We start from the raw sequence: 19,903 nt of genomic DNA on the forward strand, positions 1-19,903 counted from the left end.
AACGTTCTGCATAAATAGTGTTTTATTGGTTTTTTTTTAACTAAGAGATATGAAATAGATGTGTGTGTGTGTGTGTGTGTGTGTTTGTGAGCGAATGTGCTCATTTATCCTTAGTAATTTGTTCTATCAGCCCAGTAATCTATTAGAGTCATCTGTGGCCTTGAAGGGTCCTTTAGCTCTTGAGTGCCACATCTGTGATTCATAACCGCCCAACCATAAGGGTCATCTGTCAGTATAGTTCACATGAAATTATTATGCACAGTCCTTTGATCTTGAGCAGTGTTTTAAATCTCTTTCAAGTCCACTGAAAGGAAAGGAACACGTTGTGCACAATCATGATGTGCAATGTGGTGATAACCATGATGTGACTTTTGAATGATGCTCTTCTCCACTACAATTTATAGACACTATTGTGACCATGGTTCTCAACCTTGGTTTTACTCTGAAGTCAGTGGGTTCATTAAAAATCCTATATTCTAACATAATTCACCCAGAGAATGGCTTTAAATGTGTCCCCACTGATTCTCAAGTGCAAGCAAGGTTGAGTGTCACTGGTGTGAAACATGCCTGACTGATGTGAAGGAGTCCCATGGTCCAGGCCATCCTAGCTACTTGGCTCCACCTTCTCCAGTCAGGCTGTGCTCCCTTTCCATGCTAGTCTGTTATCATGGATGGATGTTTCCATGGGAGAGAGTACAGGATGTTTATCAGTGTAGATGTTCATATGATAAAATGTGTAATAAACACTCAGGATGGCCTACAAGCTTCAACGTATACAAAATTATCTCTCTCACTTTTCAAAATTGTTTGCCATAATGGGTAAGAATCTGTCTTAAATTTAAATACTCATCCTTTTTACTTAAAATTTAAATATAAAAGTATATAAACCAATATGAGTTTGTCTCCAGCCTGGTACTGAGTGGGTGGTCAGTAGATACTCTGTTGAATGAGTGATGGATGAATGCTTACATACTCCAGTCTTGACAACTTACAGAATAATTTTAAAGAATCAGAGATATATGAATCTATAAGTAGTATTTATATATTTGTAATGCATTATTGTCCTTCATATAACTTGCCTGCTTTGCTTCTGTTGTTAGCTGGATTTTCATGGTCGTTTCTCATATACTTGTTTAACTGTTGCAGATCCCCCTGAAATTAAATGCTCAAGGGATTATTCAACCTGAAAAGCCCATTGTTCTCAAGGTTGAGCCAAGAGATGGGAGTGTAAATGGAGCCTGACTTTCCCTAAGGACTTCCTTTTGTTCTTCAAGAAACTATCCCAGAACACCAGAGACCTCAATTTCCTTTGATTATGTGGTTTCACTCATGTAGGGAATATAAGAAATAGTGAAAGGGGTTGTAGGGGAAAGAAGGGAAAATGAGTGGGAAAAATTAGAGAGGGTGACACAGAATGAGAAACTCTTAACTCTGGGAAATGTACAAGGGATAGTGGAAGGGGAGGCAGGTGGGGGGATGGGGTGACTGACGGGCACTGAGGAGGGCACTTGACGGGATGAGCACTGGGTGTTACAATGTATGTTGGCAAATCAAACTTCAATAAAAAATATATTAAAAACCCCAGAAATGATCCCTGGGTGGCGCAGCGGTTTGGCGCCTGCCTTTGGCCCAGGGCGCGATCCTAGAGACCCGGAATCGAATCCCATGTCAGGCTCCTGGTGCACGGAGCCTGCTTCTCCCTCTGCCTGTGTCTGCCTCTCTCTCTCTCTCTCTCTCTCTCTCTCTCCCTGTGACTATCGTAAAAAAAAACAGAACAGAAATGAAGGTGGGCTTCATGTACAACCTGTGACAGATGACTAGGGATTCCACACATTCATTTAGCTTTCTCTGGTATCTGTGTAGAGCATTATATATTATGGGGAATAAAGGAAGTAGCTCATAAGTGCCAGACATGTAGACACAGTTTATCTGTTTCACACAGACTACCCCCAGTTTGTACCATCTACTACCCTGAGTGTTGATCTAGAATAAAACTTTATCAACAAACTTTAATGGAAACAGGAATTATTGTGGTGGTGGTGGTAATGACATTTATATCACATGTCTTATTTGGAATATTCTACATTGAATATTACACTTAGCAAGTCAATCAACATCTCTTTACAAAAGTATTAACATGGTTTCATCCACATTAAGGGGGAATCTATAGAACTGATGAGTGAGAGCCAGTGAATGAATGCTTTGACCATTACAGTCCCTGGGTGAATGGAGCTTGTTCAGAACTCCAATGTGCTCAGTTAAGATAGGTGAGAGTTAATCTACTGTGACTTTGCCTATTGCTCAGAATGTATATTTCTAGTTTAATTCTACAGGTTTTGGATCACATGTTTTTTTTATATCTCTTGATTGAGGCACTTAGTATTATATTATTAGTTTTGATTTAATATTTTCGTGTCCTCTTCCCTGCTGTTCTGGTAGGCAGCGAACATATTTGTCTTTGTGTTCCAGCCTCAGCTCCCAAGTGTCCTGACACAATGAACATCAAATAAGAGACGGTTGGTTGTCCAGTTGTTTGGGAAGAAAGGCTAAAAGCATTTGTCTGTTTCAGCTGGTATCAGAAGATGAATAGGATTCTTCCTTTCCAACTCTCCCTTCCAGCCCCTTCTTTCGCTTCTCCTCTCCTTTTCCTTTGTTTTCCTTCCTAGATAATTCAGTCCTTAAGCCATAGGTGGGGCACAGGCGAGAGGGTAGCCTCACATTGGAGGTCAGGGACAGAGAAGCGAGTCACAGTGACCTGACTCCAAGTTAGAGACTGAGTAGGGTGGGGAGGGGGTCCACATGGAGTGTGTCCACATGGAGCATTCTGGCATGGCTGTGGGAGCCCAAGCTAGGTGAGAAGGGTGTCCATATGGAGGTGTGGCTGGTAAGAGCCCCCAGAGCCTAAATACAGTGTATAGAACCCAAGTAAAATTGTGGGGGTATTCATGAGTGTTGAGGGATGGAGTAGGGATTAGTTACATGGAGGGGGATTTATCAAATAAGTAAATATATTAATGATAAATGGTTTCAGGAGTTTTTTACCGTAAGAGTAGGGAGTCATTGATTTGGAAAGGGAGAAAACCAAAAGAAGCCTATATAGTCAGAGATTGAAAGTGAGTGTGTCAATGTAAAGTCCTGCTTTTCTATAGATAGATGATAGATTGGTAGAAATGTTTGTCTCTGTGTGTAAAAACACATTTCCCCTACCTCTCTCCACAGATAGTTCTTAGAAATGGTGACTTTGTAAGAGCCTTAAGAACACCTTGTATCCAAACCTTGGCTTATAAATGTCATTTTCCACTAAAAAGAACTAGAGCTTCTCAGATACATGGCTGATTCCACTCTGAGACAGCACATGATGAACTTGGAGCAGGTTGTGCTACACAGTGATAGGGACATGTCCAAGGAATGCAGAGCCAGCTTGAGGGGCTTCACCCACCCATAAAGCATGATTTGGGTATCATGATAACTAACAATAAGAAGAGATTATAACCCCTTGAATAAAATAGGAAAACAAATACACAAAGGTGGAGATAAATACAGAGATAGATTACAATTGATGAGGACACTCACACAGTTTCAGAGTACTAATGCTGAAACACTCACGAGTTACCAAAAGGAAAGAGCAACTCATACAGTGGAGCCCTAGTTGACCAGTAAGCATCATCAGGAACAGGAGGAAATGATGGCAAATCACCCTATAAGATGCAGTGAGAAAAACTCAGTGGCACCTCTGGGATATGCTTGCCAAGGAGGCAAACCTGAAAGAAATCCTGAAAAAAGTCAGACAAACTGAAGTTGAGGAATACCTACTCCTAATCTGTAGCTGGTGTGTATTCTTCTACAAAGTCAAGGTTCTTAAAGTTATAAAAAAGAAAAAACAAGTCAGGATTGGAGTCACTTACCCCCAAACCTACCTCACAGCAAACAACACCTAATTATTAGGTTCAAGCTATCCCTGGAAGGTGACCTTCTCAGAGTGCATCTGGCATGATACTTAATGTGGAAAACCCATAAGACTCCATCCCAAAATGGCTAGTTCTCATACAGCAATTCAGCAATGTGGCAGGATATAAAATCAATGCACAGAAATCAGTTGCATTTCTATACATTAACAATGAGAGAGAAGAAAGAGAAATTAAGGAATTGATCCCAATTACAACTGTACCAAAAACCATAAGATAACTATAGCCAATAACCATAAGATAACTATGATAGATAACCTAACCAAAGAGGCAAAGAATTGGTACTCTAAAACTACAGAACACTTATGAAAGAAATTGAGGAAGACACAAAGAGATTGATAAACATTCCATATTCATGGATTGGAAGAATAAATATTGTGAAAATGTCTATGCTACCCAGTACATTCTACATATTTAATGCAATCCCTATCAAAATACCACTGACATTTTTCACAGAGCTGGAACAAATAATCCTAAAATGTATACGGAACCAGAAAAGACCCTGAATAGCCAGAGGAATGTTGAAAAAGAAAACCAAAACTGGGGGCATCACAATGCCTGATTTCAAGCTATATTACAAAGCTGTGAACATCAAGACAGCATGATACTGGCACAAAACAGATACATAGATCAATGGAACAGAATAGAGAACCCGGAAATGGACTTTCATCTCTATGATCAACTAATCTTTGACAAAGCGGAAAGGAATGTCCAAAAGAAAAAAGGCAGTCTCTTCAATAAATGGTGTTGGGAAAATTGGACAGGCACATGAGAAGAATGAAACTATACCATTCTCTTACACCATACACAAAGATAAACTCAAAATGGATGAAAGACTTACATGTGAGTCAGGAATTCATAAAAATCCTAGAAGAGAACATAGGCAGCAACCTCTTTGACCTCGACTACAGCAACTTCTTGTTAGATATGTCTTCAAAGACAAAGGAAACAAAAGCAAAAACGAACTATTGGGACTTCATCAAGATCAAAAGCTTTTGCACAGCTAAGGAAACAGTCAACAAAATTAAAAGGCAATCCATGGAATGGGAGAAGATATTTGCAAATGATATATTAGATAAAGGGCTATTATCCAATATCTATAAAGAACTTATCAAATTCAACACCTAAAAAACAAACGATCCAGTCAAGAAATGAGCAGAAGACATGAACAGACATTTCTCCAAAGAAGACATACAAATGGCCAATAGGCACATGAAAAAATACTCCATATCATTTGTCATCAGGGAAATACAAATCAAAACCACAATGAGATACCACTTTACACCAGTCAAATGGCTGAAATTAACAAGAGAGGAAACAGCAAATGTTAGCAAGGATGTGGAGAAAGGGGCACCCTCTCACTCTGAGAACGCAAGCTGGTATAGCCACTTTGGAAAACATTATGGAGCTTCCTCAAGAAGTTAAAAATACAGTTACCTTATGACCCAGCAATTGCACCACTGGGTATTTAAACCAAAGATACAGATGTAGTGAAACAAAGGGGCATCTACACCCCAATGTTCATAGAAGCAATGTCCACAATAGCCAAACTGTGGAAGGAACTGAGATGTCCTTCAACAGATAAATGGATAAAAATTATATATATAGTATTATATATATGGAATACTACTCAGTCATTACAAAGGATGAATACTTACCATTTACACTGATGTGGATGGAAGTGGAGTGAAATAAGTCAATTGAAAATTAAAAAAATGATAATTATATATGATATAATATATAATTATATATGATATAATGTATAATGATGTAATTATTATATCATATAATGATATAGTATGATATAATATATAATAATATATAATTATATATGATATATATTATATATATATGTAATATGGTTTCACTCATATATGGAATATAAAAAAATAATGCAAGGGACCATAAGAGAAGGGGGAACTGAATAGGGCAAAGTCAGAGAGGAAGACAAACTCTGAGAGACTCTTAAATCTGGGAAACAAACTGAGGGTTGCTGAAGGGGAGGTGGGTGGGGGAATGGGATAACTGGGTGACAGTCATTAAGGAGGACACGTGGGGAGGAGGGGCAAGATGGCGGAGGAGTAGAGTCCCCAAGTCACCTGTCCCCACCAATTCATCCTGAAAACCTACAAATTCGGCCTGAGATTTAAAGAGAGAACAGCTGGAATGCTACAGTGAGAAGAATTCGCGCTTCTATGAAGGTAAGAAAATGGGGAAAAAAATAAAGAAATAAAAAGCATCCAAGGGGGAGGGGCCCCGCGAGGAGTAGGCTAAGGCTGTGGGGCAAATGTCCCCAGGACAGGAAAGCCCCGACCGGAGAGCAGAAGCTTCACCAATCTTCCCGGTCGGAAAGGTGCTTGCAGGGAGTTGGAGCAGGACCCCAGGAGGGGCGGAGATGCCCTCAGGCTCCCAGGGACACTAAGAGAGCTCCTGTGCCCCGGGAGGAGAGCACGCCACACACTGCGGCCGAGCTCCCTTAAGGCCTGCAGCGTGTACAAGGTGGAGCCCGGGAGCAGCTCCGGAGGCGTGGCTCCACGCGGAGGGGGCTGCGGGGCCCCAGCAGCTCGATTCCAGCAGCGCAGGCCCCGGAGCCCAGGGCGTGGGGGGCCACAGCCCAGGATCCGGCGCTCCCCCGGAATAGGCAGAGGCTGGGAGAGCACAGAACAGCCAGGACGCTCCTGCTGCTGGGCGGCTCTGAGCCGTGCAGATCAGCGCCCCTGCCCCCACCCGTGGAGCATCCAGGCCTCTGCACACTGAGAGCTGCGGTAGCTACTGCTGGAGCTGACTCCAGAGCTGGAGAGCTGGCCGCTGCCACTGTTGTTGTTCCTCATGGGGCCTCACAGGATAAACAACTCCCACTGAGCCCTGCACCAGGCAGGGGGCTGAGCAGCTCCCCCAAGTGCTCACACCTGAGAATCAGCACAGCAGGCCCCTCCCTCAGAAGACCAGCTGGAAGGACAGGGGAAAAGCAAGTTATTGACCAAGCAGCACTGGAAAGTTCCAGGGGAGTCGAGGGATTTACAGTATATAGAATCAGAGGATACTCCCCCTTGTTTTTTGTTTTCTGTTTGCCCCCCCTCCGCCTTTGTTTTTCTTTTTTTTCTTTCTCTCCTTTTCTCCTTTTTCCAGTACAACTTGTTTTTGGCCACTCTGCACTGAACAAAATGACTAGAAGGAAAAACTCACCTCAAAAGAGAGAATCAGAAACAGTCCTCTTTCCCACAGAGTTACAAAATTTGGATTACAATTTAATGTAAGAAAGCCAATTTAGAAGCACAATTATAAAGCTACTGGTGGCTCTAGAAAAAAGCATAAAGGACTCAAGAGACTTCATGACTGCAGAATTTAAATCTAATCAGGCAGAAATAAAAAATAAATTAAATGAGATGCAATCTAAACTAGAGGTCCTAACGACGAGGGTTAACGAGGTAGAAGAACAAGTGAGTGACGTAGAAGACAAGTTGATGACAAAGAGGGAAACTGAGGAAAAAGAGAAAAACAAGAGATCATGAGGATAGGTTAAGGGAAATAAATGACAGCCTCAGAAGGAAAAATCTACTTTTAATTGGGGTTCCTGAGGGCGCCGAAAGGGACAGAGGTCTAGAATATGTATTTGAACAAATCATAGCTGAAAACTTTCCTAATCTGGGAAGGGAAACAGGCATTTAGATCCAGGAAATAGAGAGATCCCCCCCCCCCAAAATCAATAAAAACCGCTCAACACCTTGACATTTAATAGTGAAGCTTGCAAATTCCAAAGATAAAGAGAAAATCCTTAAAGCAGCAAGAGACAAGAAATCTCTAACTTTTATGGGGAGAAATAATAGATTAATAGCAGACCTTTCCACAGAGACCTGGCAGGCCAGAAAGAGCTGGCAGGGTATATTCAGCATCTAAGTGAGAAGAACATGCAGCCAAGAATACTTTATCCAGCAAGGCTCTCATTTAGAATAGAAGAGCTTCCAAGATAGGCAGAAACAGAAAGAATATGTGACCACCAAACCAGTTCTCCAAGAAATATTAAGGGGGACTCCGTAAAAGAAAGAAGTCCAAGGGATCAATCCTCAAGAACAGGGACTGAATCGGTATCATGATGACGCTAAATTCGTATTTTTCAATAGTAACTCTGAACATGAATGGGCTTAATGACCCCATCAAAAGGTGCAGGGTTTCAGACTGGATAAAAAAACAAGACCCATCTATTTGCTGTCTACAAGAGACTCATTTTAGACAGAAGGACACTTACAGCCTGAAAATAAAGGTTGGAGAACCATTTACCATTCAAATGGCCCTCAAAAGAAAGCAGGGGTAGCCATCCTTATATCAGATAAACTAAAGTTTATCCCAAAGACTGTAGTAAGAGATGAAGAGGGACACTATATCATACTTAAAGGATCTATCCAACAAGAGGACCTAACAATCATGAATATTTATGCCCTGAACGTGGGAGCTGCCAAGTATATCAATCAATTAATAACCAAAGTTAAGACATACTTAGATAATAATACACTTATACCTGGTGACTTCAATCTAGCGCTTTCTACAATCGACAGGTCTTCTAAGCATAACATCTCCAAAGAAACAAGAGCTTTAAATGATACACTGGACCAGATGGATTTCACAGATATTTATAGAACTTTACATCCAAACGCTACTGAATACACCTTCTTCTCCAGTGCACATGGAACTTTCTCCAGAATAGACCACATACTGGGTCACAAATCAGGTCTTAACCAATACCAAAAGATTGAGATCGTCCCCTGCATATTCTCAGACCATAATGCTTTGAAATTAGAACTAAATCACAAGAAGAAGTTTGGAAGGATTTCAAGCACGTGGAGGTTAAGGACCACCCTGCTAAAAGATGAAAGGGTCAACCAGGAAATTAAGGAAGAATTAAAAAGATTCATAGAAACTAATGAGAATGAAGATACAACCATTCAAAATCTTTGGGATGCAGCAAAAGCAGTCCCGAGGGGGAAATATATCACAATACAGGCATCCATCCAAAAACTGGAAGGAAATCAAATACAAAAGCTAACCTTGCACCTAAAGGAGCTGGAGAAAAAAACAGCAAATAGATCCTGCACCCAGCAGAAGAAGAGAATTAGTAAATATTTGAGCAGAACTCAATGAACTAGAGACCAGAAGAACTGTGGAACAGATCTACAAAACCAGTAGTTGGTTCTTTGAAAGAATTAGAAGATAGATAAACCATTAACCAGCCTTCTTAAAAAGAAGAGAGAAAAGACTCTAATAAAATCATGAATGAGAAAGGAGAGATCACCACCAACACCATGGAAATACAAACGATTTTAAAAACATATTATGAGCAGCTATATGTCAATAAATTAGGCAACCTAGAAGAAATGGATGCATTTCTGGAAAGCCACAAACTACCAAGACTGGAACAGGAAGAAATAGAAAACCTGAAAAGGCCAATAACCAGGGAGGAAATTGAGGCAGTCATCAAAAACCTCCCAAGACACAAAATTCCAGGGCCAGATGGCTTCCCAGGGGAATTCTATCAAACGTTTAAAGAAACCATACCAATCTACTAAAGGTGTTTGGAAAGATAGAGAGAAAGAAGAAAGAAGAAAGAAAGAAAGAAAGAAAGAAAGAAAGAAAGAAAGAAAGAAAGAAAGAAAGAAAGAAAGAAAGAAGAAAGAAAGAAGAAAGAAAGAAAGAAAGAAAGAAAGAAAGAAAGAAAGAAAGAAAGAGATGGAATACTTCCAAACTCCTTCTATGAGGCCAGCATCACCTTAATTCCCAAACCAGACAAAGACCCCACCAAAAAGGAGAATTATAGACCAATATCCCTGATGAATACGGATGCAAAAATTCTCAACAAGATACTAGCCAATAGGATACAACAATACATTAAGAAGATTATTCACCATGACCAAGTAGGGTTATCCCTGGATTGCAAGGCTGGTTCAACACTTGTAAAACAATCAGTGTGATTCATCATATCATCAAGAGAAAAAACAAGAACCATATGATCCTCTCAATAGATGCAGAGAAAGCATTTGACAAAATACAGCATCCATTTCTGATCAAAACTCTTCAGAGTGTAGGGATAGAGGGAACATTCCTCAGCATCTTAAAAGACAACTACAAAAAGCCCACAGCAAATATCATTCTCAATGGGGAAACACTGGGAGCCTTTCCCCTAAGATCATGAACAAGACAGGGATGTCCACTCTCACCACTGTTCTTCAACATAGTATTAGAAGTCCTAGCCTCAGCAGTCAGACAACAAAAAGAAATATAAGGCATTGAAATTGGCAAAGAAGAAGTCAAACTCTCCCTCTTCACAGATGACATGACACTGTCCACAGAAAACCCAAAAGCTTCCACCCCAAGATTGCTAGAACTCATACAGCAATTCAGCAGTGTGGCAGGATACAAAATCAATGCCCAGAAGTCAGTGGCATTTCTCTACACTAACAATGAGACTGAAGAAAGAGAAATTAAGGAGTCAATCCCATTTACAATTGAACCCAAAAGCATAAGATACCTAGGAATAAACCTAACCAAAGAGGTAAAGGATCTATACCCTAAAAACTACAGAACACTTCTGAAAGAAATTGAGGAAGACACAAAGAGATGGAAAAATATTCCAAGCTCGTGGATTGGCAGAATTAATATTGTGAAAATGTCAATGCTACCCAGGGCAATTTACACATTTAATGCAATCCCTATCAAAATACCATGGACTTTCTTCAGAGAGTTGGAACAGATCATCTAAAGATTTGTGTGGAATCAGAAAAGACCCCGAATAGCTAGGGGAATATTAAAAAAGAAAACCGTAGCTGGGGGCATCACAATGTCGGATTTCAGGGTGTACTACAAAGATGTGGTCATCAAGACAGTGTGGTACTGACACCAAAACAGATAAAGGAGATAAATTCGATAAAGGTACTGGCACAAAAACAGATAAACAGATAAATTCAATAAAGGAGGAAAGACTATCCATTGGAAGAAAGACAGTCTCTTCAATAAATGGTGCTGGGAAAATTGGACATCCACATGCAGAAGAATGAAACTAGACCACTCTCTTTCACCATACACAAAGACAAACTCAAAATGGATGAAAGATCTAAATGTGAGACAAGATTCCATCAAAATCCTAGAGGAGAACACAGGCAACACCCTTTCTGAACGCAGCCACAGTAACTTCATGCAAGATACAAAAGCAAAAATGAACTATTGGGACTTCATCAAGATTAATAAGCTTCTGCACAGCAAAGGATACAGTCAACAAAACAAAAAGACAACCTACAGAATGGGAGAAGATATTTGCAAATGACATATCAGAGAAAGGGCTAGTTTCCAAGATCTATAAAGAACTTCTTAAACTCAACACAAAAGAAACAATCCAATCATGAAATGGGCAAGAGACATGAAGAGAAATCTCACAGAGGAAGACATAGACACGGCCAACATGCACATGAGAAAATGCTCTGCATCACTGGCCATCAAGGAAATACAGATCAAAACCACAATGAGATACCACCTCACACCAGTGAGAATGGGGAACGTTAACAAGGCAGGAAACCACAAATGTTGGAGAGGATGCAGAGAAAGGGGAACCCTCTTGCACTGTTGGTGGGAATGTGAACTGGTGCAGCCACTCTGGAAAACTGTGTGGAGGTTCCTCAAAGAGTTAAAAATAGACCTTCCCTATGACCAGGCAATTGCACTGTTGGGGATTTACCCCAAAGATTCAGATGCAATGAAATGCCGGGTTACCTGCACCCCGATGTTTCTAGCAGCAATGTCCACAATAGCCAAACTATTGAAGGAGCCTCGGTGTCCATCGAAAGATGAGTGGATAAAGAAGATGTGGTTTATGTATACAACGGAATATTACTCAGCCATTAGAAACGACAAATACCCACCATTTTCTTCAACGTGGATGGAACTGGAGGGTATTATGCTGAGTGAAGTCAGTCAATCGGAGGACAAACAGTGTATGTTCTCATTCATTTGGGGAATATAAATAATAGTGAAAGGGAATATAAGGGAAGGGAGAAGAAATGTGTGGGAAATATCAGAAAGGGAGACAGAACATAAAGACTGCTAACTCTGGGAAATGAACTAGGGGTGATGGAAGGGGAGGAGGGCGGGGGGGTGGGGGTGAATGGGTGACGGGCACTGAGGGGGGCACTTGACGGGATGAGCACTGGGTGTTATTCTGTATGTTGGTAAATTGAACACCAATAAAAAACAAATTTATTTTTAAAGAAAGTTCCTACACCCAGCAGAAGAAGAGAGTCAATAATTGTCCTCTCTATAGAATCTTGTTTCAAGATGCAAATCCTTTTTTGTACGTGTTTTAGTGGAAGTCTCTATGTAAGTATATAGGATTCCATATCTATCATCTAGTTACCTATCTCTATCTCTTTATCATCTATCCATATTCACCCTTTTATCTGTCATGTCTATCTCTAACTATCTGTCTATCTATCTACCCACCTATCATCTTTGTATGTATCTAGTAAGACAAATATCTGGGGAGCTCGAGGCATTCCAGGCCCAGCTGTTTGAATCTATCCAACTGAGACTTGTGAAGAGAGCCTTCAGGATGACCTCAGCCCTAGTCTTTCTTTTTTTTTTTTTTTTTTATATTTTATTGGTGTTCAATTTACTAACATACAGAATAACACCCAGTGCCCGTCACCCATTCACTCCCACCCCCCGCCCTCCTCCCCTTCTACCACCCCTAGTTCGTTTCCCAGAGTTAGCAGTCTTTACGTTCTGTCTCCCTTTCTGATATTTCCCACACATTTCTTCTCCCTTCCCTTATTTTCCCTTTCACTATTATTTATATTCCCCAAATGAATGAGAACATATAATGTTTGTCCTTCTCCGACTGACTTACTTCACTCAGCATAATACCCTCCAGTTCCATCCACGTTGAAGCAAATGGTGGGTATTTGTCATTTCTAATAGCTGAGTAATATTCCATTGTATACATAAACCACATCTTCTTTATCCATTCATCTTTCGTTGGACACCGAGGCTCCTTCCACAGTTTGGCTATCGTGGCCATTGCTGCTAGAAACATCGGGGTGCAGGTGTCCCGGCGTTTCATTGCATTTGTATCTTTGGGGTAAATCCCCAACAGTGCAATTGCTGGGTCGTAGGGCAGGTATATTTTTAACTGTTTGAGGAACCTCCACACAGTTTTCCAGAGTGGCTGCACCAGTTCACATTCCCACCAACAGTGTAAGAGGGTTCCCTTTTCTCCGCATCCTCTCCAACATTTGTGGTTTCCTGCCTTGTTAATTTTCCCCATTCTCACTGGTGTGAGGTGGTATCTCATTGTAGTTTTGATTTGTATTTCCCTGATGGCAAGTGATGCAGAGCATTTTCTCATATGCATGTTGGCCATGTCTATGTCTTCCTCTGTGAGATTTCTGTTCATGTCTTTTGCCCATTTCATGATTGGATTGTTTGTTTCTTTGGTGTTGAGTTTAATAAGTTCTTTATAGATCTTGGAAACTAGCCCTTTATCTGATATGTCATTTGCAAATATCTTCTCCCATTCTGTAGGTTGTCTTTGAGTTTTGTTGACTGTATCCTTTGCTGTGCAAAAGCTTCTTATCTTGATGAAGTCCCAATAGTTCATTTTTGCTTTTGTTTCTTTTGCCTTCGTGGATGTATCTTGCAAGAAGTTACTATGGCCGAGTTCAAAAAGGGTGTTGCCTGTGTTCTTCTCTAGGATTTTGATGGAATCTTGTCTCACATTTAGATCTTTCATCCATTTTGAGTTTATCTTTGTGTATGGTGAAAGAAAGTGGTCTAGTTTCATTCTTCTGCATGTGGATGTCCAATTTTCCCAGCACCATTTATTGAAGAGACTGTCTTTCTTCCAATGGATAGTCTTTCCTCCTTTATTGAATATTAGTTGCCCATAAAGTTCAGGGTCCACTTCTGGATTCTCTATTCTGTTCCACTGATCTATGTGTCTGTTTTTGTGCCAGTACCACACTGTCTTGATGACCACAGCTTTGTAGTACAACCTGAAATCTGGCATTGTGATGCCCCCAGATATGGTTTTCTTTTTTAAAATTCCCCTGGCTATTCGGGGTCTTTTCTGATTCCACACAAATCTTAAAATAATGTGTTCTAACTCTCTGAAGAAAGTCCATGGTATTTTGATAGGGATTGCATTAAACGTGTATATTGCCCTGGGTAACATTGACATTTTTACAATATTAATTCTGCCAATCCATGAGCATGGAATATTTTTCCATCTCTTTGTGTCTTCCTCAATTTCTTTCAGAAGTGTTCTATAGTTTTGAGGGTATAGATCCTTTACATCTTTGGTTATGTTTATTCCTAGGTATCTTATGCTTTTGGGTGCAATTGTAAATGGGATTGACTCCTTAATTTCTCTTTCTTCAGTCTCATTGTTAGTGTATAGAAATGCCACTGACTTGTGGGCATTGATTTTGTATCCTGCCACGCTACCGAATTGCTGTATGAGTTCTAGCAATCTTGGGGTGGAGACTTTTGGGTTTTCTATGTAGAGTATCATGTCATCGGCGAAGAGGGAGAGTTTGACTTCTTCTTTGCCAATTTGAATGCCTTTAATGTCTTTTTGTTGTCTGATTGCTGAGGCTAGGACTTCCAGTACTATGTTGAATAGCAGTGGTGAGAGTGGACATCCCTGTCTTGTTCCTGATCTTAGGGGAAAGGCTCCTAGTGCTTCCCCATTGAGAATGATATTTGCTGTGGGCTTTTCATAGATGGCTTTTAAGATGTCGAGGAATGTTCCCTCTATCCCTACACTCTGAAGAGTTTTGATCAGGAATGGATGCTGTATTTTGTCAAATGCTTTCTCTGCATCCAGTGAGAGGATCATATGGTTCTTGGTTTTTCTCTTGCTGATATGATGAATCACATTGATTGTTTTACGGGTGTTGAACCAGCCTTGTGTCCCAGGGATAAATCCTACTTGGTCATGGTGAATAATTTTCTTAATGTACTGTTGGATCCTATTGGCCAGTATCTTGTTGAGAATTTTTGCATCCATGTTCATCAGGGATATTGGTCTGTAATTCTCCTTTTTGGCGGGGTCTTTGTCTGGCTTTGGAATTAAGGTGATGCTGGCTTCATAGAACGAATTTGGAAGTACTCCATCTCTTTCTATCTTTCCAAACAGCTTTAGGAGAATAGGTATGATTTCTTCTTTAAACGTTTGATAAAATTCTCCTGGGAAGCCATCTGGCCCTGGACTCTTGTGTTTTGGGAGGTTTTTGATGACTGCTTCAATTTCCTCCCTGGTTATTGGCCTGTTCAGGTTTTCTATTTCTTCCTGTTCCAGTTTTGGTAGTTTGTGGCTTTCCAGGAATGCGTCCATTTCTTCTAGATTGCCTAATTTATTGGCGTATAGCTGTTCATAATATGTTTTTAAAATCGTTTGTATTTCCTTGGTGTTGGTAGTGATCTCTCCTTTCTCATTCATGATTTTATTAATTTGAGTCTTCTCTCTCTTCTTTTTAATAATAAGGCTGGCTAATGGTTTATCTATCTTATTAATTCTTTCAAAGAACCAACTCCTGGTTCTGTTGATCTGTTCCACAGTTCTTCTGGTCTCGATTTCGTTGAGTTCTGCTCGAATTTTAATTAGCTCTCTTCTTCTGCTGGGCGTAGGGTCCATCTGCTGCTTTTTTCTCCAGCTCCTTTAAGTGCAAGGTTAGCTTTTGTATTTGAGTTCTTTCCAGTTTTTGAATGGATGCTTGTATTGCGATGTATTTCCCCCTCAGGACTGCTTTTGCTGCATCCCAGAGATTTTGAACGGTTGTATCTTCATTCTCATTAGTTTCCATGAATCTTTTTAATATATATATATTGCCCTGGGTAACATTGTCATTTTCACAATATTAATTCTGCTGATCCATGAGCATGGAATATTTTTCCATCTCTTTGTGTCTTCCTCAATTTCTTTCAGAAGTGTTCTATAGTTTTGAGGGTATAGATCCTTTACATCTTTGGTGAGGTTTATTCCTAGGTATCTTATGCTTTTGGGTGCAATTGTAAATGGGATTGACTCCTTAATTTCTCTTTCTTCAGTCTCATTGTTAGTGTATAGAAATGCCACTGACTTCTGGGCATTGATTTTGTATCCTGCCACGCTACCGAATTGCTGTATGAGTTCTAGCAATCTTGGGGTGGAGACTTTTGGGTTTTCTATGTAGAGTATCATGTCATCGGCGAAGAGGGAGAGTTTGACTTCTTCTTTGCCAATTTGAATGCCTTTAATGTCTTTTTGTTGTCTGATTGCTGAGGCTAGGACTTCCAGTACTATGTTGAATAGCAGTGGTGAGAGTGGACATCCCTGTCTTGTTCCTGATCTTAGGGGAAAGGCTCCCAGTGCTTCCCCATTGAGAATGATATTTGCTGTGGGCTTTTCATAGATGGCTTTTAAGATGTCGAGGAATGTTCCCTCTATCCCTACACTCTGAAGAGTTTTGATCAGGAATGGATGCTGTATTTTGTCAAATGCTTTCTCTGCATCCAATGAGAGGATCATATGGTTCTTGGTTTTTCTCTTGCTGATATGATGAATCACATTGATTGTTTTACGGGTGTTGAACCAGCCTTGTGTCCCAGGGATAAATCCTACTTGGTCATGGTGAATAATTTTCTTAATGTACTGTTGGATCCTATTGGCCAGTATCTTGTTGAGAATTTTTGCATCCATGTTCATCAGGGATATTGGTCTGTAATTCTCCTTTTTGGCGGGGTCTTTGTCTGGCTTTGGAATTAAGGTGATGCTGGCTTCATAGAATGAATTTGGAAGTACTCCATCTCTTTCTATCTTTCCAAACAGCTTTAGGAGAATAGGTATGATTTCTTCTTTAAACGTTTGATAAAATTCTCCTGGGAAGCCATCTGGCCCTGGACTCTTGTGTCTTGGGAGGTTTTTGATGACTGCTTCAATTTCCTCCCTGGTTATTGGCCTGTTCAGGTTTTCTATTTCTTCCTGTTCCAGTTTTGGTATTTTGTGGCTTTCCAGGAATGCGTCCATTTCTTCTAGATTGCCTAATTTATTGGCGTATAGCTGTTCATAATATGTTTTTAAAATCGTTTGTATTTCCTTGGTGTTGGTAGTGATCTCTCCTTTCTCATTCATGATTTTATTAATTTGAGTCTTCTCTCTCTTCTTTTTAATAAGGCTGGCTAATGGTTTATCTATCTTATTAATTCTTTCAAAGAACCAACTCCTGGTTCTGTTGATCTGTTCCACAGTTCTTCTGGTCTCGATTTCGTTGAGTTCTGCTCGAATCTTTATTAACTCCCTTCTTCTCTTGGGTGTAGGATCTATTTGCTGTTTTTTCTCTAGCTCCTTTATGTGTAAGGTTAGCTTTTGTATTTGAGTTCTTTCCAGTTTTTGAATGGATGCTTGTATTGCGATGTATTTCCCCCTTAGGACTGCTTTTGCTGCATCCCAAAGATTTTGAACGGTTGTATCTTCATTCTCATTAGTTTCCATGAATCTTTTTAATTCTTCCTTAATTTCCTGGTTGACCCTTTTATCTTTTAGCAGGATGGTCCTTAACCTCCATGTGTTTGAGGTCCTTCCAAACTTCTTGTTGTGATTTAGTTCTAATTTCAAGGCATTATGGTCCGAGAATATGCAGGGGACAATCCCAATCTTTTGGTATCGGTTCAGACCCGATTTGTGACCCAATATGTGGTCTATTCTGGAGAAAGTTCCATGTGCGCTTGAGAAGAATGTGTATTCAGTTGAGTTTGGATGTAAAGTTCTGTAGATATCTGTGAAATCCATCTGGTCCAGTGTATCATTTAAAGCTCTCGTTTCTTTGGAGATGTTTTGCTTAGAAGACCTATCGAGTATAGAAAGAGCTAGATTGAAGTCACCAAGTATAAGTGTATTATTATCTAAGTATTTCTTCACTTTGGTTAATAATTGATTTATATATTTGGCAGCTCCCACATTCGGAGCATATATATTGAGGATTGTTAAGTCCTCTTGTTGAATAGATCCTTTAAGTATGATATAGTGTCCCTCTTCATCTCTCACTACAGTCTTTGGGGTAAATTTTAGTTTATCTGATATAAGGATGGCTACCCCTGCTTTCTTTTGAGGACCATTCGAATGGTAAATGGTTCTCCAACCTTTTATTTTCAGGCTGTAGGTGTCCTTCTGTCTAAAATGAGACTCTTGTAGACAGCAAATAGATGGGTCCTGCTTTTTTATCCAGTCTGAAACCCTGCGCCTTTTGATGGGGTCATTAAGCCCGTTCACATTCAGAGTTACTATTGAGAGATATGAGTTTAGTGTCATCATGATATCTATTCAGTCTTTGTTTTTGTGGACTGTTCCACTGAACTTCTTCTTAAAGGGGAATTTTAAGAGGCCCCCTTAAAATTTCTTGCAGAGCTGGCTTGGAGGTCACATATTCTTTTAGTTGCTGCCTGTCTTGGAAGCTCTTTATCTCTCCTTCCATTTTGAATGAGAGCCTTGCTGGATAAAGTATTCTTGGTTGCATGTTCTTCTCATTTAGGACCCTGAATATATCCTGCCAGCCCTTTCTGGCCTGCCAGGTCTCTGTGGAGAGGTCTGCTGTTACCCTAATACTCCTCCCCATAAAAGTCAGGGATTTCTTGTCTCTTGCTGCTTTAAGGATCTTCTCTTTATCTTTGGAATTTGCAAGCTTCACAATTAAATGTCGAGGTGTTGAACGGTTTTTATTGATTTTAGGGGGGGATCTCTCTATTTCCTGGATCTGAATGCCTGTTTCCCTTCCCAGATTAGGAAAGTTTTCAGCTAGAATTTGTTCAAATACATATTCTGGCCCTCTGTCCCTTTCGGCGCCCTCGGGAACCCCAATTAAACGTAGGTTTTTCTTCCTCAGGCTGTCGTTTATTTCCCTTAATCTATCTTCATGGTCTTTTAATTGTTTGTCTCTTTTTTCCTCAGTTTCCCTCTTTGCTATCAACTTGTCTTCTAGGTCACTCACTCGTTCTTCCACCTCGTTAACCCTCGTCGTTAGGACTTCTAGTTTGGATTGCATCTCATTCAATTGATTTTTAATTTCTGCCTGATTAGCTCTAAATTCTGCAGTCATGAAGTCTCTTGAGTCCTTTATACTTTTTTCTAGAGCCACCAGTAGCTGTATAATAGTGCTTCTGAATTGGCTTTCTGACATTGAATTGTAATCCAGATTTTGTAACTCTGTGGGAGAGAGGACTGTTTCTGATTCTTTCTTTTGAGGTGATGTTTTCCTTCTAGTCATTTTGCTCAATGCAGAGTGGCCAAAAGCAAGTTGTATTGGGAAAAAGAGAAAAAGAGAGGAGAGAAAGACGGAAAGAAAAGAGAAAGAGGAAAAAAAAGGGAAGAAAAAGAAAAAAAAAAACGAAAAAAAAAAGGGAAGAAAAAGAGAAAGAAAAAGAAAGGAGAAAAAAAGGGGGTGGGGGAAGGAAACAAATCAAAAAGCAAAACAAAACAAAACAAAACAAAAAAAAAAAACAACAAAAAAAAAGGAACCACCGGGGAGTATCTTCTGATCCTTAAAAGTCCCTTGGCTTCTCCTGGAAGTTGTCAGTCTAGCTGGTCTTCTGGGGGAGGGGCCTGTTGTGCTGATTTTCAGGTGTTAGCACTTGGGGGAGCTGCTGTGCCCCTGCCTGGTGCAGGGCTCAGTGGGGGTTGTTTACCCCGTGAGGCCGCAGGAGGAACAGCCCCAGTGGTGGGGCAGCTCTGGAAACCTGGATTCAGCTCCGGCAGGAACTCCGTCTGCAGGGCCTGGAGGCTCCGGGGCGGGGCCGCTGATCTGCTCAGCTGGGGCAGGAGCGTCCTTGCTGCCCTGGGCCCTCCCGGCCTCTGCCTGTCCCGGGGGAGGCCGGATCCTGGGCTGTGTCCCGGCGCCCTGTGCTCCGGAGCCTGCGCTGGTGGATTC

General features: G+C 40.6%; 2 protein-coding genes across 2 annotated transcripts in view; one reads left to right on the plus strand and one right to left on the minus strand.

Moving 5' to 3' along the window:
- Positions 1-1,584, plus strand: part of CYP3A12 (cytochrome P-450 3A12) — a 35,686-nt gene extending 34,102 nt beyond the window's left edge. Inside the window, 1 exon segment of the mRNA NM_001003340.1 lies at positions 1,147-1,584. Within this exon segment, the coding sequence (NP_001003340.1) occupies positions 1,147-1,242 (96 nt within the window). The 3' untranslated portion in view covers positions 1,243-1,584.
- LOC119868939 (cytochrome P450 3A12-like) overlaps positions 1-19,903 on the minus strand; it is a 95,994-nt gene that overhangs the window by 55,468 nt on the left and 20,623 nt on the right.

The sequence above is a fragment of the Canis lupus genome, unplaced genomic scaffold (genome assembly GCF_011100685.1).
Source record: "Canis lupus familiaris isolate Mischka breed German Shepherd unplaced genomic scaffold, alternate assembly UU_Cfam_GSD_1.0 chrUn_S1776H1973, whole genome shotgun sequence".
NCBI lineage: Eukaryota > Metazoa > Chordata > Mammalia > Carnivora > Canidae > Canis > Canis lupus.